The following is a 27,291-nucleotide window of genomic DNA, read 5'->3' as shown; positions in this document are numbered from 1 at the left end:
TATCTTCAAGTCAGTGATTCACTAGACTTAGACAGTTTAACTTTGAGAATAGAGTAGTGTGATGAAAATATCCACTTACAGAACCAGTGTTTCAAAATTTCCTTCAAGGTTCAGGAAAAAGGCTCAGTAGTGAAGCACTTGTCTGATATATTTGAGGCCCGAGTTTGATGTTTGGCAACACACACACATACACACACACACACACATATACACACACAGATGGACACACAGACACCTTCTGTTTCACACAGATTCACAAATCAATCTCTATATCTGTCACTCACACACACACCTGTTTCACATAGATTGCACAAATCTGGTTAGATTTTCAACAGCACTTGGTTCTTTTCTATATCAAGTGATGAAGTATTGAAAGGTTGAGAGTAGGTTGGTAGTTAAGTACAGGTAGACTTAGTTTAAATTGATACTTAAAAGTAAGATGAGGTTGCTCTGGTTTATTTTTAAGTCTTTCCTTAATTTTTCCTTTTTCACACACTATAGTTCAATTGAAATACTTTGCTGTATTCTCTTTCTGTCATATAATTTAAAATGCGCTAGAGAAAAGAAACCAAGCCAATAGTAAATACAGGGGCTGGAGCTGCAATACAGCGGGCAGGGCGTTTTGCCTTGCGCCCAGCCGCATCCCATGCTCTTAGCCCAGCCGGGGGTGATCTCTGAGCATGGTAATCCCTGGGTATGTCCCCCAAACAAAATAAAACCCAAAATAAATACATACTTCTATTTGTCTTCTGGCTTGACATTTAAGCATCACACTTGACGTAAATTCTAGGTTCTGAGTGCCAGAAAAGAAATAGTGCCCGGTGCTTGGGCTTATCTTCGATATCCCTGCTTTGTTCCTGCTAATTCGGTGAACTTTAGTGATGGTCAGAGGCTTCTAAGTAGGAGAGTAGCTCCTGTCAGTGCCAGTTTCCAGATGGTGTCTCTCTGTTCCAGCCCGTCACAGCAGTTTTAAAACCAGTTTTTGTTTTTGTTTTGTTTTGTTGCTCTGTTTGTTTTTTTTAACAGGCGAGCCGGTGTGAGCCCTTCTGGACTGGAGTGGCACTCTGCACCTGCGTGTGCCCGCCGTGCCAGCGCTCGTTCGGGCAGCAGCACCCTGCTAGGCTGGGGCCTCTGTTGAGGTTTGCCCTCTCTTTTCTAAAACCTCTAAACTGCCATACCGTGTGCCTTGGTGGAAAAGGTAAAAAGTGCATGAGAATTCCAGACTCCCCTGCAGAAATGTTGCCGCCCACGCCAGAGGGACTGTCCCCTCTCCCTGGGTCTGTTGGGAGCGAGTAGGTAGCATCTTCCCTTGCCAGGGACCCGCAGGTGGCAGTGTCCCGGGAGCTGTTGCCCCTGCAGGTTTCCGAGCAGAGACTGTCTTTCCGGCGCTTTCTGACCTGCATTGCTGCCCTCGTGCGTGAGTGGGCCCCTCTTTGGGGCTCAGGCCCTTAAAATGACCTTTTCCCTCTGTCTCTCGATATTGTGTAAAGGAGGATAGACCCGAGGATTTTTCTCGGGGAAGAGCCAAAGCAGCGAATGCGTGAGATTCAAGTGTTCTCTGAAGCGTGGGTGGTACCTTGGGGGTCCATCGAAAGCGTGGCACTTGAAGCTCTGCTTCCTGTGCTCACTGGCGAGGGAGATGGAGAGGAAAACCTTGGTGGCATGGAGGGGATGCGCCCTGACGCTGCCCCCGGCTCTCACGGACCTGGCTGGTGAGCAGAGCAGGCTCACAAGCCTGCAGAGGGGCACTTGGTAGGCGCTCTGAAGTCGGCAGGTTTGCCGCCAGCTCAGGGCAAGTAGTGATCATTCTCAGGAAGAGTTGGAACTGACATGGAAGGGTGTTCTGTGGAGCTGCAGTTCAGCCTCTCCAGCCCTGGTTGTACAGTTGTGCTCTCTGGCAGGTGATTTAATGCCCCAGGAGTTCATGTTGCTGAAATGGTTCTCTGGGGAGCAGGAGAACATGTTGGTAGCTTGTAGGTCTTAGTGACTAATACAGAGCTTAGCGCAACAGTGTTGTCTGGGTTGGAACTCGGACTCCCTTTGCTCAACCCGTTCCCACCTGTGGCCAGCAAATCACTTTGGAGTTGATGAAAGAAATTGGAGGGAACATATTTCATGAGAGTATTTTAATGCCAGGCACAATTTTGAATGGTTTATGTAATCCAGAAATTAATTTTTAACTATGGTAACAAGCCCTTGCCACAAAGAGCTTTGGATGAGATTTGGGGAGAAAGAAATGCTGGCTCGGTTGGATTCTTTGTACTTGTTACGCAGATGGGGAAAATGCATCATATTTTCTGAAAGTATCCTAAACTCTTTGAGAGAAAGGGCATCTTGAGGTATTTATTCTGTGAGGTGCTTATTCTAGATGGGATTTCTAGAAAGTTGGCTCAGTTGAGCCCTGGGACGGTAACCTGCAGTAAGCACAGCCCACCACTTCACTTACAGAGGCCCCAGGACCCATGTGGGCAAAATGGGAGCTTGACGCCCCTCCCCCAGATATATTTTGCTCCTCTAAGATTTAGGAATAAATTGAATTTTAATCCAGATTATCTATTAGACACAAGGGTTTGATCATCAGTTACTTCAGTTCTCTAGAGTTACTTGATTCCTAGGGGGAATTGCTGACTTAGAGGTGAGCCTGCCTGGGAGGGATTAGGCTCTGTTTCTTACAGCAGCAAATGATCCTTTTGAAAAATAACTTGTTGGAAATAGTTTATATGGGCTCAGTCCTAGTTAAGAATTAATGTTAATAAATTGGGTCCAAAGTACTGGAATATAATTGCAGTTTTGTTTCACTAAATGTTGTTTGAAATTAGTGGGGCTTTGTTAGGATTGAGAAGTAATCTTTGGGGCCAGAGAGAGAGTACCGGGGATGGGGCACTTGCCTTGCATGTGATGGACCCAAGTTCAGTCCCTAACACCCCATATGGTCCCTCAAGCCCCACTAGGAGTGATTCCTGAGTGCAGAGCCAGGAATAAAGCTGGGCAGTGAGGCTCCCAGCCCTCTGCCCAACCAAAACAACAACAATAAAATATTTTGTGGAAGTAATGTTAAAATGAGATTTACTTTTTATTGAAGGAGACACATGAGGTGGGGCAGGAGATAATTATTTTTGTGTTCTCAGGAGGTTTCAGGCTTACATTACTAGGTCCTGTGCTCTCTCTGGTTTTATGGCAACGTACCAGCACGCTCAGGATATTGTTTCTGTACCTCATCTATGGCACAGTCCTCCCTCTTCATCATAACGGATGTTATCTAGACGCAGGGGTCTTTGCTTGAGGAGAGTGACGGGGTTGGCATTGGAATTGCAGGGAGGGAAACATAGAGCCAGTTTGGGAAAAAGTTGGAAAATATCAGCCAGGGTTATTAACATCAGCACCAAATTTTTTAAATTTAATTTTATTTTTATAAGGTTGTTCACAGTAATTTATTACATTTGCTATTCCAACACCAATCCTGCCACCATTACACCTTCCCATCACCATATTTCCAATGTTCTCACCCTGAACCAACCCCAAATCCTGCCCCCATAGCACAAGCGAAATAATTTATTTTATATTTTATGAATAATCTGCTAAGAATTTCCTTAGAGGAAAGTGTCTGAAAATTGTTGTATATTTCACCCTGGAGCCTTTAAGCCCTTCTATAAGAGATTAGTAAACATGTTACTAAAGGTTGAGGCTTGGATGTTTACACGTGTGTGTGTGTGTGTGTGTGTGTGTGTACGGGGGGGGGGGGGGAGAGAGAGAGAGAGATTGATTTTCCCCCTGAGATTGGTTGCCTTCTACTTTAAACCCCATCAAATGTGGTTGCTACTCTTGGTACATCAGTGATGTAATGTCTGAGATATCTTGCGGCATTAAATTTATGACAATGAAAGAAGCAATAGCTTCTCTTGGGATGATTCTGCTGAGCCTCAAGCATCTTTTCAAAGCCTTAAATGTGTAGTCTTTTGTAACTACACAAATATTTGTGAAAGGAATTGCATGCTCAGTGTGCCATTTGAAAATATTCGGTTTAATCCAAAAAATAGGTGACCATTAATATGTAACAGACTTGGAGGGTCCATTATAATCATTTTTGTTCCTTCTTAGCTCCTCACTTCCCTTCTGTGGAGTATGGAGGCTGCCATTATTGACTCTATTATCTATCCTAGACATACTCTGGAAGATTGTTTTTTTCCCCCAAAGATTGGTTTTCAAATGGAAAAGTTGAATCTTACTCATTAAAATATTAGCACTGACTTGGAGAAGCAGACTAATTGCAGTGAAAATTAGTTTGTGTCATAGGTAAAATATAACTGTAGATCGAACTATAATAGTTGCTTTATGACTAGAATGGATTATTTTGGCCTCATTACACGTTAGCAAAATTTTAGGTCTTTCATTTTTAATATGGCTTGCCCATAACTAGAGAGTGATAAAAGGATGCTCATTTAAATATTTAATTTGAAGAAACCTATTAAAAGATTCAGCTGTTGAAAAAGCAGCATTTTCTTTATGCTGACATTCTAAAAGTCTTAAAGAAATCTTTTTTTTTTGGTGGGGGGAGGTGTTGTGCCTGGCTGCGCTCAGAGGCTGCTCCTGCATCAGGGGGGCACTGCTGGTGGTGCTGGACAGCAAACCTGCGTCTCCTGGAGGCAGAGCTGGTGCTTCCCGCCTTGGGGTGCTGTGTGACTTTCAGAGGGTTTTTTTTTTTTTTGGTGCAGTGCTCAGGGCTCAGGGATTACTCCTAGCTGGGCCTGAGGACTATATGGGATGCTGTGGATAGAACCCTGGTCCACGGCAAGGCAAGCAAGTGCCTTACCCACTAACTACACTTTAGCTCCGGCCCACATTATGCATTTTAGGTTTTTCTTTTCGCCTTGCAAATGTTGTGAAAGAACGCAGAGGAGGGAGGGTTTCGCTCAGGTTTCTGAAGGAGGAGACCTATTCTGGAGTTCCTGGTAATTCTCTGTCATCGCTCTTGTTGTACTCTGTCCTGTTTCCACTGAGTGACAGCTGAGTGCTAGTAACTGCTTGGGGCAGCACAGAACATGGAGTTTTGAGGAAAAAGAGAAAATGGTCAGGTTTAGGAGATGGGAGAAATTGAGAAAAGGTAGAAATGCTCTCATTTGCCTCTGCTTTAATTGTAAACTTCCTCTCTGTGCAGTGTACAAGTCTCCGGAGTATGAGTCCCTTGGCTTCGAGCTCACCGTGGAGAGGCTGGTTTCTATTGGCTATCCCCAGGAGCTGCTCAGCTTTGCTTATGATTCGACGTTCCCTACCAGGTAATTATTCAAGACTTTTTTTTTTTTTTTGCAATAAGATCCGATCCTTCCTTCTCTTCCCCAAATTAGTAACTCGAAAATCACTCCCGACCAATAACAAGCAGGAAAACAGGAAAAGGGTGTTTGATCCTAAGACCACCACCCTTCTTTCTACTGTTCCTGAACTGAACTTAGTGTATTAGTTGAAGAAGATCCATTGAGTCGGGGATGTCGCTCGGCGGGGGCACCTTGTGTGTGAGGGGGACCCTGGTCAGCCTGCAGCACACACCGCAGATCTGTGTACAGGAATAAAGGGGCCAGTCAGAACTGACGGGCATCCCGTTGGCTCCTCCTCCCTCTGATAATCAGAGAGCAGTTATGTGTTTCTGTAATATACTTTGCTGGTCAGCATGAGCCTCTTGGCAATTTGCATTTCTATCTTTTCCTTCATTTTTTTGGTGTGTGCTATGCTGGGGGTTGATTCTGTTTGTATGTGCCCTGTGTCCAGTAACCAAACAGGACTGCAGGCCAGCTCTGTTGCCCAGGGAAATTGAAAGGCTTTTCGAGTGAATCCTCCTATATTCACAGGAGTCATAGTTTAAGCCTTGTTTCTTTATGTTCTTACTGCGTGCAGAAGACCGTGAGGAGGCCAGAGAGAATACAGGGAATACAGTGCTTGCCTTTGATTGCTGCCAACCCTGGTTTGATTTGTGGCACTGAGCACAACCAGGAGTGATCCCTGAGCACAGAGCTAGGAGTGACCTCTGAGCTCTGTGGGTGTGGCCCAAAACACCCCCGCCACACACAATAAAGAAAAGTTGGAATAATTTTTCTGGACAGTTTTTGAAAAATGTGATCTTTATTGATTTATCCTTGGTCTAGAATACTAATGGAATGTTGGGGCTAGTGTTATGCCTCTATGTGTGACACTCATCACACCAAGTTCTGCTGTCACCCTCTCCCGAAAGGCTCCTCTGCTCAGGCCTTCCTCTCCTCCTCTTTGATTCTAGCAGACACCATAGTTTTCAGTCGAAGTCCTGAAATGCTGCTGTTGTTTTTTTTTTAATTGACAGTTTATTTGCATGCTGTTACATTCAGCATATGAATGAAACTACCCAGTATTTGTTTTCCTTCCTAATTTCACTTAGGATTATTACCTCACCATCCATCCATTTTGTCCCAAAAGGTAGTTTAATGGCAGACTAGTATTTCATTGAATTAATATAAACCACAGCTTCTTTATTCGGTCATTGTCAGAGTAAATATTTTTTATTTCCTTTGAGATTAGTTTTTAAGATTTTGTTCCCTCATTTTGCCGCTAGGGCTATTGGGACATACTTGATTTGCCATAATGTTTGGTTCAGAGGAGGCTGTTTCTTGGTGACGGAACAGGGGTGCTGGAACGAGAGGTTAGTGGGTCAGGCACTTGCCTCACACACATCCAGCCCGGTGCGGTCCCTGCTGCCACAGCTGGTTCCCGAAGCAGAGCCAGGAGTGAACCCTGAGCACAGCCAGGGATGGTCCAAAACCAGAAACAACTGGAACAGGAAGGGAAGTCAGCCGAAGGAACGAAACCTGTGCTAGTCCCACTCATGGCCCTGCGTCCTTCCCCTCTCGTCAGCACCATAGGGGTGGCCTGTAGGCCCCAAGCACAGGCAGCCGGGCAGAGTGGAGACGCTACTGAGCCCTTGAGAATGCCTGGGCAGCGGCTCCTCAGAGAAGATGAGCAGGAGCACCGTGGGCTCGCATCAAGACCCACCGCGCCTCTGCTTCCTTTGTGCGTGCATGTTCTGTGTAGAGCGTTCTGTGGTCTGTGAAGTATGGAGTTGGCAGTGCATGCCTTCATTCAGTGTCGCACAGTGATGCGAAGTGAGGTCATGCTTCGGGGAAAATGGTGCCAGTAAGTTTGCTTGAGGCAGGGTTGCCATAAAATTTTATTTTTAAAAAGAACAGTATCTGTGACTGGCCTCCAAGCCATGGTAAACCTCCTGGTACTAATCTCGGCTCTTCTTGGGTGTTAGTCTCCTATTTTGTTACTTTATGTTCCCCAGATGAATGCAATCTTTCTATGTCTATCCCTCTCTTTCTGACTCATTTCGCTTAGCATGATGCTTTCCATGCATTACCACTTGTATGTAAATTTCATGACTTCATCTTTTCTAACAGCTACATAGTACTCCAGTGTGTAGATGTACCAAAGTTTCTTTAACCAGTCATCAATTCTTGGGCACTCAGGTTTTTTTCCAGATTCTGGCTGTTGTAAACAGTGCTGCAATGAATAAACAAGTGCAGATGTCACTTCAACTATACTTCTTGCCTCTCTGGGATATATTCCCAGGAGTGGTATTGTTGGGTCAAATGGGAGCTCAATTTCTAATTTTTGGAGAATCGTCCATACTGTTTTCCACACATGCTAGGGGAAAGGACAGCTCAGATAGAGAAGGGAGCACCAAATAAAGGGTGTTGGGAGGATCTTCCCAGGATGGGAGAAGCATGCTGAAAGTAGACTATAGACCAAACATGATTGCCATTCAATGCCTCTTTTGCAAACCACAACACCCCAAAGGAGAGAACAGAAGGGAATGCCCTGCCACAGAGGCAGGGTGGGATGGGGGGGTGGGGGGCGAGAGGGATACTGGGATCCGTAGTGGTGGAAAATGGGCACTGGTGGAGGGATGGGTATTTGATCATTGTATAATTGAAACCCAAGCACAAAAATTTGTAAGTCTACAACTGTACCTCATGGTGTTTCTCTAATAAAAATTAAAAAAAAAAAACAGTCTCTGGAGCCGGAGTGTTGGTAGAGTGGATAGGGCACTTGCCTTGCATGCTGCCAACCTGGGTTTGACCCCTGGCATCCTATATGGTCCCCCAAGCCTGCCAGAAGTGACTTCTTACCCCAGAGCTGGGAGGGAGGAGGGAGGGAGGGGGGAGGGAGGGATGAAGGAAGGAAGGAAGGAAGGAAGGAAGGAAGGAAGGAAGAAAATAAGGAAGGAAATAAGGAAGGAAGGGAGGAAGGAAGGAGTACAGTAAAATGAGGAGTGTTTGTATTGTGCTGTTGATAATGTCTTCATTTTCATCTAGGGGACTTGTCTTTGACACACTGTATGGAAATCTTTTGAAAGTTGATGCCTATGGGAACCTTTTGGTGTGTGCACATGGATTTAACTTCATAAGGGGGTGAGTACAAAGAACCTTTAGTGACTCAGCGTGTTTAGTCACTGTGAAGATGATACATCTCCCGAATGTAATATTTATTCCTATTCCTTATCAGTGAAGAGCAGCTCTTTTGCATAAGATTACTTGATACTTATTAGGCTCTTAGAACCCAAACTGACTTCTAGTTAGCAATCATATTTTGAGAATCTACTAATTACATAGCATCCAACAAAAGTCATCTTGAAACTTGCCCCGAAAGTAGTGACTTTGGCTTCTGGAAATTCTAAGATTTTTATTTTCTCCTTTTTAATACAGTTCTCAGGTAGCTGCTCAGAAGAGGTATGTATATAAAAATGCTTTAGAAAGTTAAAACTAAAGCAATGTAAATGACTAAGACTTTTAATACTTAATACTTTATATTTTATTAAATAGCTTCAGCTATGTGATCATGTGGTTAAATTTTTAAACTTCCTGGTTAAAAATGAATGGTGATGATGATATTTAAGCCATATGCAAATACGCTTTTTTTTGGTTTTGTTTTGGGCCACACCTGGCAATGCTCAGGGGTTACTTCTGGCGGTGCTTGGGGATCCATCTGGGATGCTGGGGATCAAACCGTGGTCGGCCCCATGCAAGGCAAATGCCCTAACCGCTGTGCTTTCTTTCTGGCCCCAAGTTTGGATGTTCTATCCTAGTGAATTTTATCCTAGCAGATAAAATTATCTTTTTGGCGAAGCATCCCAGTTTTATTCTTTATTTGGGGGGAGGGTGTTTGGGCCACATCTGGCTGTGCTCAGGGCTCATCCTGGGGATTGAACTGGGGTGCTGTGTGGAAGGCAAGTGCCTTGACTTCTGGACTGTCTTTCTAGGCACCATCGTCCCAAATGTTTCTTTACAAATCAGAGCGCCTGTGCTAGGGAGGTCGTGCCCAGGCTGTAATGATGCTTTGCATTCTGGAGCCTCAGTTTCACTCCTGGTACCACCCGAATCCCCCATGCAGCACTGGGTGTGGTTCTAGAGCACTGCACCGGGATGACCTTCTTCGCCCTCAAAAGGACATGAATGTCCAAAACGAGCGGTATCTCTACTTTCGTGCTAACTTATTACTGTCATTGTATTAGGGTCAGAGCAACTTTTCCTAAAACCAAAATAGATTGTATACTAGATTGTATACTGGTCTCTTGTGTTACTTCTCCATATAATATTCTCAGTGGCAGAGTAGTAAAATCCAGTCTTTTTTGTTGAATGTCTTTTATGATTAGAGGCAGGAACTAAACTGTAGCAGTTTCCTGAAAATCTGAGTTCATGGCAGTGATCTATGCAGAGTTGAAGCATTGATACAAGGCTCTTTAGCCGGCAGGACAGTGGCTCAGAGACGGCCGAGAGTGTGTCGTGAGAATAGAATCACGTGAGCATCCCACCTCAGCACATCTGGACTGGCAGTAGTTAAATCATTTCATGCTTCTAGGTTTGTTAATAGGATCCACAAGTCCCATGAAGCAGGATTTAGATTGTGAAGTACTCGAAATGAACACTAGCATCCAAAGCTAATTTATATAAGGTTATCGTCACAGTAATTCAGAAATCCAATGAAGACGAACCAGAATTCTAGTTTATTAATGTTTGCAAAAGACTTTTGTGTGGCGGGTGGTAGGGGGTGGCTGTGGTAGAAAAGAAAAGGAAGAAAATCCGTTGTATACATTTGGATCACAATCAGGTTTGCTAATTTAAGAGAAGACCCCAGTTGGAGAGTGAATGCAGGGGTGAAAGTGCTTGCCGTGTAGGCAGCCAACCTTGGTTTGATCCCTGGCACCCCATACAGTTCCCTGAGCATTGCCAGGGGTGATCTCTGAGCACAGAACCAAGAGTAAGTCCCAGGTATCACCAGGTATGGCCCCGAAACGAGAGAGAGAGAGAGAGAGAGAGAGAGAGGGAGAGAGAGAGGTATATAAGCTAATAAATAGGTCCTGTATGAGTGAATGTCATTATTCAGACCGTTTTTAGCCCTGTACAAAAGGGAGTCAAAGGGGAAAGCCTGGAAGGAAGGGACCTGCGGGTGCAGGGAGGGGAGAAGGGGCCACTGTGCCGGACACCAGCTCTCAGGGCCTGTCGCAGCGCCATCGCCCTCCCCTGTTGCTTTACCCGCCTTGCCAGTGAGTTCAGGCTTCTTAGTTTGAAAAATAACAAAGATTTTTATTGACATTTTAGAATAGGATAATTACACTAGCATGATTTGGCAACTTAAAATGTAATTATTAATCTATATACATGTCAGTTTGGATTTTAATTGCCTAATAAATAACGTAGGGGCCAGAGAGATAGTTGAAGGGTTAAGGCGACTTGTCTAGCATGTGGCCGACCCTGGCTCAATCCCTGGCATGACATAGGATACCAGAAGCACCAGAAGCACAGAACCAGGAGTAAACCCTGTGCACTGCAGGTTGTGGCCCCCAAACAAGCAAAATTAAATTATCCTTATGAAAGGAATTGCTCTTTAATGACAGATAATGGGAAAATAGATCTAAGGGACAGTATCATTTTACAAAACCTGACCAAATAGAGCATCTAATTACTGTTACATTCGCCCTAATTTTTATAAGCAGAGAGCCTCGAAAGACTGTAGAGATGAGATACTGTAGAGTTATTCTTTGAGGAGGTATCTCTTAACGTGGAAACGTGATGAAGACTGGGAATTAATGTGAATTTATTTCCTAATTGGAGTTTATACTACTGATAGTCAATGAACACAGATTTGTGCAGTGTGTTTGAGTAGGAAAGTTAAATTTGATGCCATAATAGGTCAATCTCCATATATTCACTGGTAAATATGTGCATTTTTTCATACCATAGTCCTTTGAAGGGTTTATGAGTACTGTTGATTAAGACAAAGTGTTTGACTTTGCAAAATTTTCCTGCGTCTCTTAATCCCACCTGTGTGTCTCACTGGCTCTCCCCTTGGCCCCTGAATGTCCTTGATTCTGGTTTTGAGCCCCAGCCGCCTTCCCTTCTCACCCTTCTCTACACTTTCTAGCCTGTCCTGCTCCAACAGTCTCTGGCATAAGGGATCTGTTCTCTCAGGTCTGAGTCGCTCTTGGAGTTTCTTGACCCGTGCTGGGGTGCCTGTGAAAACTTTGAGTTACTTTGAGTTTAGTGTGGCAACTCAACTCCTGCATCTTACTCAGCTTCAGTTGCTGTCCCGGCTCCAACCATCCTCTCCAGACGCCTTCGTGTGAGTGTCTGGTCTTGGACTTCTGTCACTCAACACGGCATGCCCAGGGTCACCCGCCTGGCTCCTTGTTCCCAGCCAGTGTCCCTTCGTCCCTTCACACATCCTCCCTGTTGATCGCCTTTGCCGCCACTCTGGGGCAGACGACTCTCATGGGAACCGCCGGAACCACCACCTGTGTTCTGTTCCTTTGTGTCTGTATCACTTGGCTTTTGCTGCAGAGTAAGTCACTTCAACACTTAGTATCTTAAAACAGCAGCCATTTTATTTAGCTCAAAATTCGGAGTTCGCTGGGCACTTCGTTCCGAGGTCGTTCAGTGGGGAGAGGACAGCCTTGCTCCCACTCTGGCTCCCGATGGCACGTGGCTCCTTGTTTCTGAGCAGCTGGTGGATTGTTTCATTCTCATGTACGTGGTTCCATGTACCGCATTGGCACACCCCAAACATGGGTGCTTTTCACGCCTTTCCTTGAGTCCTGTTGGGTGCTGTGAGAGCCAGCTGGAGGAACTGCAGTCACATTACCAAGGCTAGGAAGAGTTCGTAGCTTGGAAGGAAGGGACCTGCGGGTGGAGGGAGGGGAGAAGGGGCCACTGTGCAGGCAGCATGGCAAAAGGCTCTGCTGCTTCATCCCTGGCCCCAGTAGAGCCAGTTTCGTACTGTCACATTTTCTTCCTCTTTTTGAGGGGGAGGAGGGTGTGGGGGGTCACACCCAGCAGTGCTCGGGGGCTTGCCCCCTGATTACAGAGGCTGGGCTTAGGAGACCATATCAGGTGCCGGGATTGAACCCGGATCAGCTGTGTGCAAGGCAAGCACCCCACCTGCTGTGCTCTTGCTCCGGCCCACATTTTCTTCATCTTAGTCTAAAACTTGTTACTACTTTAATTGTGCAGTTTGACTAAAATAGTTTTCTCCCACTGCTGCCCTCTGTTGCCCTTGAATAAAGTCTAAGAACAAAAGCAAGTCTCTTCAGTTGTCTCTAGCTTCATCTCATCCCCACCCCTTTCTGTAGTAAAGCTGGTGGCTTCCCGCACTGATCTACAAGGGCCGGCCTCTGCCTCGGCGCTCAGGAGTCCTTGCTGGATTGCCGCCCTCTCCCTCCTTCCTTTCCTCAGGCCTCTCTGCCTCTTTCTTGTGGTATTTGTGTGTGTGGGATTTTTTATTTTTAAATTTTTTTACCTTGTTACAGTTGTCTTGCCTGTAACTCACTTCTCTTACCTTACTGAGACCGTTTTTAGGGCTGGACCCCGGACCTCATCTTCATAGCTGCCCATGCGCACTGCCTGGAGCCCTGCCGGGTGTGTGTGGCCAGCAAAGTTTTAGAGCGAAGTTTTTGAGTGACGGATATTTCTTACGACTATCCTTGTGTGACTGTTTGAATGTCAGTTAATTTTTTCAAAACTTTTCTTTCAGACCGGAAACTAGAGAGCAATATCCAAATAAATTTATCCAACGAGATGATACTGAAAGATTTTACATTCTGAATACACTGTTCAACCTACCAGGTAGACCCCGCCTATGTTTCCGTGGACTGCTGCTTCCCCTCGCTCCGCGATTCTTGTCATTGCTCAAGGGGGATGGTGACGTCCCTTTGCGTTTTCCTGCTGGGGCTTATGAGTACCTGTTCTTCATTTTTCAGAGACCTACCTGTTGGCCTGCCTAGTAGATTTTTTTACTAATTGTCCCAGGTATACCAGGTATGTAGAGTCTGTGATTTTCTCTTTTTATCAATTGATTTTTAAATGAATGTACAGGGTTTTAGAGAACTGGCCATTGTAGGTCTTTTCTGCTTTTCTGAAGTGAATTTAGTGCTAGTGAGAGATGCCACATTGCCAGCCTGAGAGATGGGACGGCACCAGCGGCTTCACGCAGGCCCTCACCTCCCCACGGCCCCTCCCTGCCGCTGCTGCAGCCGTGTTCGGAAGGGACCACTTCTGATTGGCTTCTCCTGGGGATGAAGACGGCCAGCAGAGGTGCTAATTGTGACAACTGAGTGGGAGGTTTGTGTGATGATTATCTGTCCAAGCAGAATTACACTAAAACCCCCCAACTCATTTCACAGCAGCTACCCAGGAGCCACTCAGGGACGGTGACCCAGTGTCACTCCCAGGCCCAGCGAGGCTTGGTGGAGGGACAGAGTCCTCTCTGTGAAGAGTAGATGCGCATTAGGTTCCATTACAGTAGATTACTATAGATCAAGCAGAAGTCATTCTCTGTGAAGAATACGTAGAGAGGATAGAGAACCCTCTCCGAGGTGACATTTTGCCCAAGTCTTGAGCCAGGGAATCCTCAGGTTTTCGGGGAGATTGTCTGCCATTGCTGAACGTCCGACCGTAGGCACTGGGTTGGCTCACTTGTCACCCTCCTTAGGCCTTTTCCACCATTCAAGGCTGGGTTTGGCGGAGCCAATCCCCGAGACCCTTAGCTAACTAGAAGACAGGCAAGCGGTACCCCAGAGAGGTCGAGTGGAGGAAACAGAAATGACCAATTTTAAGGGTTTTTTGGTTTTTGTCTTTGGGGTTTTTTTTTTTTTTTTGGATGCAAGCTTTTTTTTTTTTTTTTTTTTTTTTTTAAGTGATGAACACAAGAATCTGATCATTTTGGAACTGCCCTTTAAGCTGCCAGTCAGTCTGTTTTTCTCTAATTGGTCCTTGTGTACAGTTGTATGCAGTTGGACACTGGAGTCATCTCTGGTGGTCACATGGATTGGCAGTCGGAGTAACCAGTGTTGTTGATTAGCTGCAGCCTTTATCCATGTGGTAACGGTGGAAGTTCTGGGTGCCCTGGGGCAGTGCTTGATTCTCCCTTTTCTCTTGGGCTCCCTGTCACGCTGTTTTCATCTCTTTCTAGCTGTGAAACAGGATTCAAAGATGGGGACCTCTTCATGTCATACCGAAGCATGTTCCAGGACGTGAGAGACGCAGTTGACTGGGTGCATTACAAGGTAGCCGGGAGCTGCTGCTTCCCCTGCTCCGTCTCTGGCTTGCTTGGCTTTTTTTTAACGGCAGTTGCTCCCTGTGACGCTCAGCCCTAGCGGTGCTCCAGGGCAGCTGCTGTGTGCGGTCTGGAGTCCCAGCGCAGGACCTGACACCTGCCAGGCACGTGCTCCACCCTGCTGTAGCACCTCCCTGGCTCTGGCTGTTTTATGATAAGAAAAGAACTTTCTTTGGTGGGGGCCAGAGCACAGTACAGTGGGTAGGGTGTTTGCCTTGCACACAGCCATCCTGAGTTCAATCCCCGGCATCTCATATGGTCTCTCAAGCACCGCCAGGACAAATTCCTGAGTGCAGAGCCAAGAGTAACCCCTGAGCATAGTTTGGTGTGACCCAAAAAAGGAAAAAAAGAACTTTCTTTAGGGGGAGCTGAGTTGATTGGGCAAGGACGTACTGCCAGCTGTCTGCTCAGGGATCACTATTATTGGTGCCCAAAAGACATGTGGGATGCTGAGGGCCAAACCCAGGTTGGCCGTGCGCAAGGCAGAGGTGTCTTACCTGCTGTACTATCTCTGGCTCCCTGACATTAACTTTCTAAAGTACAAATGGAGCAGAATTTTTCCTCTCCTACAAAAAGGAAAAATGGATTTCCCCCCTAGAGGATGTTGATCTTGGCTTTGTTTTTCATCCTTTTAGAAGGAAATGTTCGTCTACCTCAGTGGCGGAGCTGGGCTCTAAGATCTGCTTTCAGTTTTCATTCCCCAAACTTAATTTAGAATGATTTTTCAGTATTAAGAATATACTTACCGGATCCTTTGAGGATGTTCATGGTCCACTTGTGGGAGGTTTGGACCACACTTGGTGGTGCTCAGGACGCAGTGCTGCCTCCGAGCGTGTGTGGCGCTGGGGATGAGTGCGCCCCGGGGAAGCGCCTTCTCCTCAGGCCATCTCTGGCTCTGACTTCTAGTTTCCAGTAGGAAGGATTTCATTTGTTGAATCTGTTTTGGAGACAGCAAGTGTTCCACTAAATCAGCTTGCTGCCTTGTGGAGACCTTCTTTAGCCTATTTACTTTTCCATTCTGGTAAATACTTAAAATGCGCTTGGGCTAATAGAGTAGACACCGTTTTTCTTAGAAATTTTTAAAAACTTATTTTGCTTTTTCCTGATTTTCTTATCCTCTAGGGCTCTCTTAAGGAAAAGACGGTTGAAAATCTTGAGAAGTATGTAGTCAAAGATGTAAGTATAAAAGAGGAACACAGATCTGTGTTTTTATCTAACAGGGAAATGAATAACAAGCCTATTTATAATAAAATGGGAAAAGGAGGATATTTCCATATCCTGGATCTTATGTACTAGGTCTGATCACCAAGAGTCTTTAGACAGGTCAGCGATTTGTTTGTCAGCAAACAAAAAAACAGCTTTTTCTGTTTGTTGTTAGGCCCAAAGACCTAGATTTCATTTGTCTTTTTAGCTCTAATTATCATAATAGTTGCAGTGGTTCCTCTGAACACATAAGCCAGGCTGAATGACTATGTCACACCCTATTTAATCAAGCATTTAATTCTGAGTCATACATTGTAAATTGTCAAAATTCATATAGTAGGAGTCACACCTAAACCTATTCCAAATAATAACCACCGTGCTGAATCGTCTAAAGATTATCTGTGATTAATTCAGGTGCCTTATCAGTAAAAAAATGTTAAAGTACCTTTAAAAGACACTAGTGGAAAACCTTATATTTTAGAAATCCTGTTAATATTATTGTTCTGATGTTGATTTTGGTATATTTTATATTTATATTGTACTAAGTTACACTGTACAAATTTTGTACTAATGTTGATTGTGATATCTTATACTAAGGTTGATACTAATAATTCTGTGTTTATCTAAGATGTTAATATTAAGAAAGCTGGATGAAGAACGTATAGGAACATGTCGACAATTTCACAGCTTTTTGCAAGTCAAATTATTTTAAAATAAAAAATAACACATATATATATACACATGCAGGCTTAAGCTACTTCTTTTCTTTCCTACCGAATAAAGGCAGATAAATGTAATATTTTCTCAAAAGTTTTTTGGTACAAGAGTCCTTATTGTGAGAATTTCTGCCGGATTCCTACCTGTATCCTTTTGAAAAAACAATGAGGGTCTCAGGAGAGCTCTAGGAGAATTTGAGTGAAGGAAATATATTTCCTGGGAGAAAGGGGAAAAGTATTTTTCTATTACATCAGGAGTTAGAATTTCCTCGTTTTTCTTCAGGTGGGTAGAGGCATCTCTAGGTTGCATCATGCGTGGGTCATTGTATCATGCACAGGACTTTGAATACTGCTGGGGCAGACAGGAAGGAAGGTTGGGAGAAGCTAAGGGACTTGTGCTCGTGCGCCATGGATACGATCTAGATTCATATTCGACCTGCACTTACTGACATCTTTTTTCTCTTTGTGCTTTTTTTGTGCCACACCCAGTGGTGCTCAGAGCTAGTCCCGCTTGGTGCTCACGGACCAGGCAGTACTGGGGATTGAACTCAGGGCTCCCGCATGCAAAGCTTGGGCGTCAGTCCTTTGAGCTATCTCCCTGGCCCCAGTAGTGTTATCTTTTATATTAAAAAGTCCGAAACCAAATAAGCATCACAACCCTCAGGGCTCCCTTGCATCTCTTTCAGTGGACATCAGTCCAGTATTCCGATCTGTGATCAGTGTCGGTGGAGCGATTATACTGTACCCTAAATCTCTCCAGTGACTCCACTGTACATGGCAAAGTATTTGTGCGGAAGTGTCTTACTCACCATAATGATTATGTTTCAGGGGAAACTACCTTTGCTTCTGAGCCGCATGAAGGAAGTCGGGAAGGTATTTCTTGCCACCAACAGTGATTATAAGTATACAGATGTAAGTGCCACTATTGATGTCTATTTATTTGTGTAGGGGAAATAGTTTGTCTTTTGAGGAGCTAATGAGAAAGGGAGTTATTTATTGAGGAGAGCAGTTTCATTTTGCCATTTAGAGTGAAAAGAAAAGCAGCAAATAATGGAGGATAAAGATGACACCAGAGTAGTCATAAAAGTTTCCTAAATAGATATATTTTAAATTCTCTGATCACAATTGGCGCAGTGGTGCAGGGACTTTGAGTCTCGGCCATGGAGACCAGCCGCCTTTGATCTCTAAATGTGGTGCCACAGTTGTAGCATAGACAGAAGCTGATTTCTTAACCTTACTTTAGTTAAAAGAGTTAACAGTACTTTGTTAAACGTGTTAACAAGTTTAGAGTACTAGCCAGAAGCCTGGCAATCCCTACTTTTCTTTTTTCTTTGCTTTTTGGGTGACACCTGGCAGCTCAGGGACTACTCCTCGCTCTGCACTCAGGAATTACTCCTTGCAGTGCTCGGGGAACCATATGGGATGCTGGGGATCAAACTCGGATTAGCCCCATGCATGGCAAATGCCCTCCCTGTTACACTACTGCTCCCCCCACTACTTTTTCCATATAAAAATCTCAATCTAGAAATATGTGATTTGGAATAAGTCAGTCATTTCGGGGGTATAGGAGGGACGATGGTATTTGGGACACCCCTGGCCATCCTCAAGGGGCTTTCCCTGTTCAGGGGTCACTCCTCATGAGCTCAGGGGCCAGTATGTGTTGCTGCGGATTTGAACCAGGGTGAGCCCCATGCAAGGCAAGCGCCTGAATTCCTGTTCTGTGTCTCTGCCCTCCAACGCCAGCCTTACAAAGCCTCGACTGACTTGGTCTGGACCCCACAGTAGAACCAGGGCACTCAGTTCTTCATGGGACTTGTTAGTTTCCTTGAGAGTTGAATAGGGACATATGGGTGAATCCAGTGCAAAAATATCTTTTAATTTGCTTTTGGGCCCACACCCATCAGTGCTCAGGGGCTTCTTCCATCTGTGCTCAGGAGTTACTCCTGGTGGTGCTCAGGGGCTGGGTTGGCTGATGTGAGGCACATCTTGTCCTGTACTTTCTCTCTCCCCCAGCTGTCTTCTCGAAGCCTCTCCTCTGAGGATGTCAGGAATGATTGTTAATTATGATGAAGCATTACCTTCTGGCATGATTTCATAAACTTTAGAAAAAATGAAGAGTGTGGTTTTGAAACTGACTTCTTACAAAAAAAACTTCTTTAGCTGTTACATGTCTTTTGCAAATATACGGACCTTACATTGTTGTTTTTTTTTCCCCTTCCAGAAAATTATGACTTACCTGTTTGATTTTCCACATGGCCCCAAGGTACTTAGTAAAACAATGTAACTTAATAAAACAATGCTTTAATAATGTTGAATATACTTAAATTATCCTGGAATATTGAGGGTAAGAAACTGGTCAGGAACCATATAGAAATCTTCCTTAAAATTAAAAGTAAAACATGAGTCAGTAGCAATCGGAATACTGAGTCCACTGACAGGAGGGTGATACTCATTTGGTATGTAGTAAGATGGGTCTAGAATAGTATTAGGACCAAGAAAGTCTAAGCAGAACTGTTAAATTAATGTCGCAAAGAAATTTTTGGGTTGAGGAAGATGTCTCACTAAAAGGAATAGAAAATGAGAAGATTCTTGACATTATCTATAGTCTGCTGTTACTATTGCTGAGTTTTGCTTTGAGAAGAGTCAGCATTTATTTTTCGAGGGTCTTCACGGCTGCAGTGTGGCTGCACCTAGCGTTAGTCTGCTGTGGAAATAGTTACATCCCTGGGAAGTTCAGTTCTGTATCTCGGAATGAACTCCGGAAACCCTGCTTGGAGATCACCCATAATCACCCATAATGCATCTGCTCTTCAGCATGACCTTAAACTATGAATGCCTAACTTGTATACCGACATCAAGAGGTGTGGGCCATTGTCTTACATAGAGCCGTTGTGCTGAGGACATACCCAGTCTGGTTTCCTCCAAGCAGTTTGTGTTAGTGTGCAGCCCTGCTTTGCTGGTCTCCCGAGTGTAGACTTGCATCTTTCCGTGGCTCGTTTCAGAGTGTGAGCTTTCATATTTCTGCGTCATACCTGGCAATGCTCGGGGTTTACACTGGTGTAATTCCTGATTTTGCACTCAGGAATTACTCCTGGCAGTGTTCGGGGTACCATATGGGATGCTGGGGATGGAGCCTGGGTTGGCTGTGTGCAGGGCAAACGCCCTCCCCGCTGTACTGTCTCTCCAGCCCTGAGCTTTCACATTTTAAATCACAGTGAGGCTAATAATGGATGGAAGCACATGATGTTAAACTAATAAATAGATGTTCAGTGTAGGGTATATTAGTTGTTGACTTATATTTTCACCAATAGATGTTAAATGTAGGGTTTATTTGTTATTGGCTTATTTGTGGCCTATTTATAAGGTAACGTGTTTTAAATAAAATGGTGAGATCTTTGGCTACACTTAGTAGTATTTCTATGTTCATTGCATCTGAATGAGATGAACTCTGAGTGATGTTTGCCTCTTGCCTGTTCTCCGTCAGCCCGGGAGCTCCCATCGGCCATGGCAGTCCTACTTTGACCTGATCCTGGTGGATGCACGGAAACCGCTCTTTTTCGGAGAGGGCACGGTGCTGCGGCAGGTGGACACTGTAAGTGAGCTGAACACTGTCTGCGGGACACTGTCCCAGGCTTCTCCCTTACCCGCTCCCACTCTCCTGAGGAAACAGGCATTTCTGACTTACTGGCCACATGTTTCCTTGGAAATGAATCCAAATACCGGTCTTGCTATCTGTACCCAGTTCAAAAGAATGACAGCTCCGAGTTGCTGTGCATTTGGCTGCCCAGTCAGCATTTTGGGTAGAGATTGTGAGAGAATGACACATACAAAGACCATCATTTTTTCCCCCAGAAAACTGGCAAGTTGAAAATTGGTACCTATACAGGCCCCTTACAGCACGGCATCGTCTACTCGGGAGGTGAGTCCTAGACTTCCTTTATTCTTTACGTGTTTGAACTTTTCATTTGTTCATTGATTTGGGGCTCAGGGCCTAGGAGCCGCTGTTCAGTGGCTCTCGTTGTGGGGCCTCTGGGACAGCACCTCGCAGTGCTCAGGAGACCATGTCGTGCCGGGACTCCAACTGGGCTGGTTGCACAACGGCCTCAACCCCTGTACTGTTTCTCCGCCCCAGGCTTCCCCGTATTTGGTATAAAAAAGGCTTTGTTGTTCTCCTGACACAGAGTGAGTGCATTGTTTTGTATATTTACTGAAGGCAAATATTTCAGTAGTTACTAATGCAGTAGGGAGAAATGGATTTGAGGTGGTGGGAGCTGGAGTGTTAATTCAGCGGTTAGGGCTCTTGCCTTGCACACAGCTGACCCAGGTTCGATTCCCGGTATCCCATATTATCACCTGGGCACTGCCAGGAATAATTTCTGAGTGCAGAGCCAGGAGTAACCCCTAAGCATCACTGGGTGTTGTCCAAAAACCAAAAAGGAGAGGTTACAGTATGTCCTGATTGTTTTGGCGCTATACCAGGCGGTGCTCAGGGGCCATGTGCTGTACTAAGAATTGACCCGGGGTTGGCTGTATGCAGCGGTTCCCTAACCCCTTTACCGTATCTCTGGACCCCAGTATATCCTAACGATTCATTGCTTGTGACTGAAATGATTGTTTTCGTTTTGCCTGCAGACAGGATCCAGGGAGGAGTTTGTGCCATTTTACATTTCTGTGTCACCTCCAAAAGCCCTGAGTCTGCCTTACGAGGGTGCAGGAAAGCACGCTTTATTTTTCACTTGAGGCTTTTCCTAAGAGACTTGGAATCACTTGGGGGTGGTTCTCAGGAGTCCCTGAAGGGGTTCTTGAGGTGCCCCCGTGGACACAGATGCATATTTTTTTGGAGTAGAGATAGCTGAACACAGCCAGCCTTATGGCATATCAGTGATGAGAAATGGTGGGGATACTTTGAGGGTTGTAGATGCTCAGGTTGAAGTGGTCACACAGTTTGATGATGGGGCACTTGGAACGTTGGCCTTTTCTGTAGAGGGATTTTGATTTTCATTGTACATGCCGTTGTTTCAGGTTCCTCTGATACCATCTGTGACCTGTTGGGAGCCAAGGGCAAGGACATTTTGTACATTGGAGACCACATTTTTGGGGACATTTTAAAATCAAAGAAACGGCAAGGCTGGCGAACTTTCCTGGTGATTCCTGAACTTGCACAGGAGCTGCATGTCTGGACTGACAAGAGCTGTAAGGAGACATTTTTCTGCATGAGTGTTGGCAGAGTTTGAGGACCTGTTCCTTTGTATGGAGGGATCAGGGGGGTGTTGATATCTGGGTGCACCTTCTCATATAGCTAGCTAGTTTACAGAAGTCGAGGCTTGGTGGAAATAATGACAGTCGTTCGCCTTCATGAATCTCTGTGAAGTTGAGTGTAGAGTGTCACTACCCAGGGTTCAGTGACAGAAGCAGCTAAACTGAAAACTGCTCCTTCCGCTGTGACTCCATTTTCTCCAGCCATGGCTGTAGAGTCTCTTACCTGAGCATGTAGCTCCCGTACGGATGCTGGGGCCTCAATGGCCTTAAGTCTTCATTACCTTCTGGTACTGTTTGCAAATTGGGGTTGGGGGGAACCACCAAGTGGTGTTCAGGGGGTCCAGGCACCATTCCTAGTTATATTTGGCTAATTGGGCCAGGAATTCTGCTAGGATCGGAAGAGGGGTGCCAGGGAGGGGACCCAGGCTGGGGCATGCTAGGCTCCCTGCCAACCCCTTTCTTTGAGAAGTAGAGAATGGAGCCAAATGGCATTCTCTGAACAGAGACACAGTGCTCCGAGTAAGGCGGGAGGCCTAGCTACTTAAAGATGCTTTAACGTGGACATTCTCTCGCCTGTCATAGCTTGCTCTGCCCTGTGTGATTCGTGCTGCCTTGGCCCATGACCCATGACTAGCAGCGTGCTCTCGGCAGGGTCCGGGATGTTTTCCGCCAGTGCTCAGGGCCCCGGGATGGAGCTGGGCTTGGCCGCTTGCACCTTAGCCCCTGTGCTGTCTCTCTGGCCACCCTTTCCCTTTGTTTTTCTGAAGTGTGAGATGTGAGGAACCCACCTCATCACGGGGTGGGTACAAACCCTTCTCAGCTCAGCCAGAGGAGATTATTTGAATGGTTGCTGGTTCTCCCAGAGGCAGTAAAGAAAGTTTTAGTTAGTGGATAGGACTTATTTGGGGGGGGGGGGGGGGGTGCCCAGCTAGAGAAAAGCTGGAACACGTAGAAAGCATGTGACCTGCTGCCATTATGTACACTCGACTGGGTTTAGACAGCTTGCTGATTTGGTTCTTATTTCTCAACCTCTGACACTCTGGATGAGTCACTCGATTCTCAGTTTATCTGAAAATGGAACAGGAGGATGGGGTGTGTGAATTCAGAAGCAGCTTGTAGGCAGGAGGAAAGAGAGGTCAGAGAGGAAAGGGCACGAACCTGCTGCCTGACTGTCTCCGTCCTCACCCCCAGCAGGGACAGACTGGGCACTTTCTGTTTAATCCTAACATCTTCCTTTTCTTCCAAACCCTGCACAGCGCTTTTTGAAGAACTTCAGAGCTTGGATATCTTCTTGGCTGAACTCTACAAGTAAGTTGCACTCCACACATTGCCTCGCTGCCTCTCCCCGGGAGCCCCGCAGCGGGACCGGGCAGTCACGCACTTCCCTTTGTCTCCAGGCACCTCGACAGCAGCAGCAACGAGCGCCCCGATATCAGCTCCATCCAGAGACGCATCAAGGTACTCCAGTGGGCTCGGAGACGGTGTCAGTGACTCACTTTCCTGGTTCTGTTCAGAGCCTCTCCCAAAGCAGGTGTGCGGACGGGGTTTGCTAACACGCTGAACTTCCTTCTTGTTTCAGAAAGTGACGCATGACATGGACATGTGCTACGGCATGATGGGAAGCCTGTTCCGCAGTGGCTCCCGGCAGACGCTCTTCGCCAGCCAGGTGATGCGCTATGCTGACCTGTACGCGGCGTCCTTCATCAACCTGCTCTACTACCCGTTCAGCTACCTCTTCCGGGCCGCGCACGTCCTGGTGAGTGCAGGCAGCTGTGGGCGGCGACGTCAGGTACTCTCGAGGCGCGATGCTCGGGGCCAGAGCGACAGGACAGTGGGCAGGGCGCTTGCCCTGCACACAGCCCACCTGAATGCCATCCCTGGCACCCATATGCCCGGATGGTCCCCTGAGTATTGCTGGGTCTAATCCGAAACCAAGCAAAAAAGGCTCAATGTGTAACATGTTTCGCGGGGTTGCACGAGTCTCTGAATCGCTTGTTTCTAGTGCACACGGTCCCCGCGTCAGGCTCACTGATCTGTTTCAAGACCTGGTGATAGGAGGGACCAGACAGCCCGCGTTCAGGGCGCGCTTAGGCCTCTGGGTTGGCTCTCCGTGACTCCTGACCTCTGACCCTGCCCTAGATGCCGCATGAGTCGACAGTGGAGCACACGCACGTGGACATCAACGAGATGGAGTCGCCGCTGGCCACCCGCAACCGCACGTCGGTGGATTTCAAGGACACCGACTACAAGAGGCACCAGTTGACACGGTCGATCAGTGAGATCAAACCTCCCAACCTCTTCCCTCTGGCCCCCCAGGAAATCACTCACTGCCACGATGAAGATGATGATGAAGAGGAGGAAGAGGAAGAAGAGTAAAAGCGGAAAACCATCACTGAGCACCCATTAAATAAGTTCTGGCAGGACTCGGGAGCAAAGGATGCCCCCTTCGGGTTCTAGCCGGGGTAGTGGGGCGCTCTGTCAAAAGTACACCTGGACATTCTCTGAGGGCTTTCACCTGTCCTCATCCCTAGGGAGATCCTTGTTTTAGTTCTGTTTCTGCACTCTGCAGACAGCTCCACTTTACATGGAGCCTGTGTCGGAAGAAAGCGGGAGCCGCACCGGCCTGTTACTCTCTTGTTTCCTCATCAGTATCTGACGGTGGCTCGGGACACGCTGTGGGCGACGGTGGCAGAGGGGACCCACGTGCTGTTACCTTAGAAACTTCCCTCCCACCACGCCCCGCACTGTCCTGTCTCATTGGAGAGGCATCGTTCTCCCATGAGTGGACACGGTCTTCATTTAAGGTCACAGTCCCTTCCTCACGTCTCTAAGTGGCCTCGTGACTGTTCACAGCGGCTTTGCAGAAGTGTCTCCTCCTCGCTTTGGGACTGATCTGGAATCGTCAGCAGCAGCTTCATTTGGAGACGTCTTCACTTCTACATTTCTCTTAGTAGCAAAAATGCTTGTTATACCAAAACCAAAAAAAGTCGGTCTTCTTAGCTGAACCTCTAGAAGGAATTTCACTGCAAGGACAGAGGAGCAACCCCCGCCCCCAGATGCAGCCCGGCCTCGGGCAACCGGGCAGCAGGCACGTCTGGCACGGGCTGGGCTTTCCTCTTCACCTCGTCCAGCCTCCTGAGGGCTGGTCACTGTTTCCAAACTTGAATATTCGAGAAAGAAAGCATCGTAAGCCAAAACTTGCCTAAAGTCGAGGGCACAATCAGTGTGAATAAATTCACTTCAGACTCCCGAGTGAAATCACTTCTTGTTTGAACAAGAATGTATCATTACTATATATACTTGCGGGTATATTATAATTGCCTCACAAGTTCCGTGAAAGTTGTTAAAACATTTTTAACGGTGGCGTAGACATTTAACATCATAGATTTCTTCTGTTCTTCATGTCATTCGTCAACATGAGAGGGTAGATTAGTTGCTCAATAAAGTATAACATTTCTAATACTGACTTTGACCTTGTTCTGTAGCACAACTATGGCTCGGGCGAGGGCTCTTTAAGGGGCTGGGGTGGGCTTGGGGTCACCTTCATGGCAGTCTCTTACAGGCAATGAACACTAGTGCTTATGTTTATAACATTCAGGAGGCCTGCAGGGTTTTGGGGAGACAGCCCTGAGGTGAGACTTCCATTGTAGGGCCTGGGCAGATGGCTCAGAGGGCTGGGGTGCACGTGGAACCAAGGGGTCCCTCAAACACTGCTGACTTAGCCCAGGGCACATTGTCTTACCACTTTCAACCTAGATGACTTCATGTCCCTGAGTTGTGACGAGAAGGCAAGTTTTAAAGTACCAGGTGCGGCACTTGCCTTGCACAAGACTGGCCCGGTTTCCATCCCTGAGCGGTGCCGGATGTGGCCCCCAAAACAAAAGCACAAGGTTAGAAATGCTAGTCAAAATAGCAATTCGATACTTTTCCCGTTTTAAACTTGCAAAAGTGTTCCTGGTTCCTCCCACAATAAACATTCCCAGTGGAGACGTTCCGTTTCACTGGTTCCGGATTTTCTGAGTGATAAAGGGTAACTGTGCATCATCTGAAGCTCATCATAAAGCTCAGCAATTCTGGGGTAGGGCGTTTGCCTTGCATACGACCGACTTGGGTTCAATTCCCGGCATCCCATATGGTCCCCCTAGCACCACCGGGGGTAATTCCTGAGTGCAGAGCCAGAAGTAGCCCCTGAGCATCACCAGGTGTGACCCAAAAAGGAAAGAAAAAAAAAAAAAAACAGCTCCGCAGTTCACACAGTTCCCCTGGGAGAGCACTGGGCACTGGAGTCACACCTTAACTGTGCCACGCCTTTTGGAACAGCCACATAAAGTCTTAGCTAACAAGTTTCCTTCTTTAGCCAGCTCTCAGTAGGGTCAGATATAAAGAAGTGTACATAGAAGTTATGTAGATATGCGGAAGGAGTTCCTACACTCAAGAGTAGGAACGCGTCCCACTGCCACTCACCGTGCTCTTAAGACCACGAGCACCCCCTCCCCCCCAAGAGCCATCAGTACCAACACCCAGGGCAGAACGTCACTCCTCTGCAGTATCAGCCCTGCCTGTTTGGGACCTGGCATGCCCGGGACGTAGCCATACCTGGAGGGCTGGAGAGACGGTGCGGCGGGAAGGGCGGCCTTACCTGCAGCCGACCCAGGTTCCAACCTCAGCACCCCACATGGTCCCCAGAGCCCCGCCAAGGGTGGCCCTAAACCTAAACTAAATAAATACAAAATGAGCTTTCCTCTATTGCCAGTAGTTAAGGAAATAAAAAATGTGCCGTTCTTCAAAAACCGCCACATGGGCCAGAGAGCGAGTACAGGGATTAAAGGCACAGGCCCCCCGGGGGGCCAGTCCCCGTTTCGTCAGCATCTTGTGGGCTCCAGAACATCTCCAGGTGCAAGTGCCATCACACTCACACAGAACCACTAGATCAGGGGCTGAAACTCCTCCTGCCCCCCACCCCCAGATCCAAGGCATATTAAACTGTGAATAGACTTTGCTTTTCAGAATTTTTTCTCGGGTATTTGAGAAATCCTGGTAAAGTGTTAATGACATCTCCTCAGGTTCTGACGGACCCTCAGTGTCCCTGCCAGAGGCCCTCCATGCCTGTCCACTGAGGGGCAGCAGGAACCACCAATGCTCGGTTGCTCTGTCTCAGAGAACCTCAGAGTGTGTTTGTCCAGATCACAGATTTTTCTTCTGCCATGACTAGAGCAGGGTGCAGGCTCTGGGCACCTCTCTCCATGGCGCTGTGAGAAGTGGTTTCACTGAAACTGGTCTCAGAGCTACGATCCTCAAGTCATCTTAGTGAAACTGCATTAAAAAGCTGTGTCAGGTACAGATCAGATTTAAAAGTACTTTATCCAGGACAGAGACAAGCCAGCGGGCAGGGTCCTTGACCATGTGGCCGACCCCAGTTTGATCCCCAGCCCCAATATGGCCCCCCCAAGCACTGCCAGGAGTGGTCCCTGAGAGCAGGGCCATG

The 27,291-nt window shown here is 46.6% G+C and overlaps 1 protein-coding gene across 3 annotated transcripts in view; it reads left to right on the top strand.

Annotated features, from left to right (window-relative positions):
• Positions 1-25,268, top strand: part of NT5C2 (5'-nucleotidase, cytosolic II) — a 139,921-nt gene extending 114,653 nt beyond the window's left edge. For 2 of the 3 annotated variants that reach the window (XM_056120988.1, XM_056120987.1), the window contains exons 4-18: positions 5,156-5,273; positions 8,337-8,432; positions 13,048-13,139; positions 13,274-13,331; positions 14,485-14,578; positions 15,751-15,804; positions 17,376-17,459; positions 18,769-18,810; positions 20,032-20,139; positions 20,400-20,466; positions 21,570-21,740; positions 23,063-23,114; positions 23,204-23,264; positions 23,386-23,562; positions 23,946-25,268. In XM_056120988.1, the coding sequence (XP_055976963.1) occupies positions 5,156-5,273; positions 8,337-8,432; positions 13,048-13,139; positions 13,274-13,331; positions 14,485-14,578; positions 15,751-15,804; positions 17,376-17,459; positions 18,769-18,810; positions 20,032-20,139; positions 20,400-20,466; positions 21,570-21,740; positions 23,063-23,114; positions 23,204-23,264; positions 23,386-23,562; positions 23,946-24,182 (1,511 nt within the window). In that variant the 3' untranslated portion in view covers positions 24,183-25,268. Of the gene's footprint in view, positions 1-5,155; positions 5,274-8,336; positions 8,433-13,047; positions 13,140-13,273; positions 13,332-13,521; positions 13,635-14,484; positions 14,579-15,750; positions 15,805-17,375; positions 17,460-18,768; positions 18,811-20,031; positions 20,140-20,399; positions 20,467-21,569; positions 21,741-23,062; positions 23,115-23,203; positions 23,265-23,385; positions 23,563-23,945 lie in introns of those variants that run through there. The other variant, XM_056120989.1, reaches the window with a different exon arrangement.
• Positions 25,269-27,291: the final 2,023 nt, after the last annotated feature.

Source organism: Sorex fumeus, unplaced genomic scaffold (genome assembly GCF_029834395.1).
Source record: "Sorex fumeus unplaced genomic scaffold, SorFum_2.1 ptg000043l, whole genome shotgun sequence".
Lineage (NCBI taxonomy): Eukaryota > Metazoa > Chordata > Mammalia > Eulipotyphla > Soricidae > Sorex > Sorex fumeus.
The sequence above is the reverse complement of the archived record's forward strand: the minus strand, read 5'-3'. Positions and strand labels throughout refer to the sequence as shown.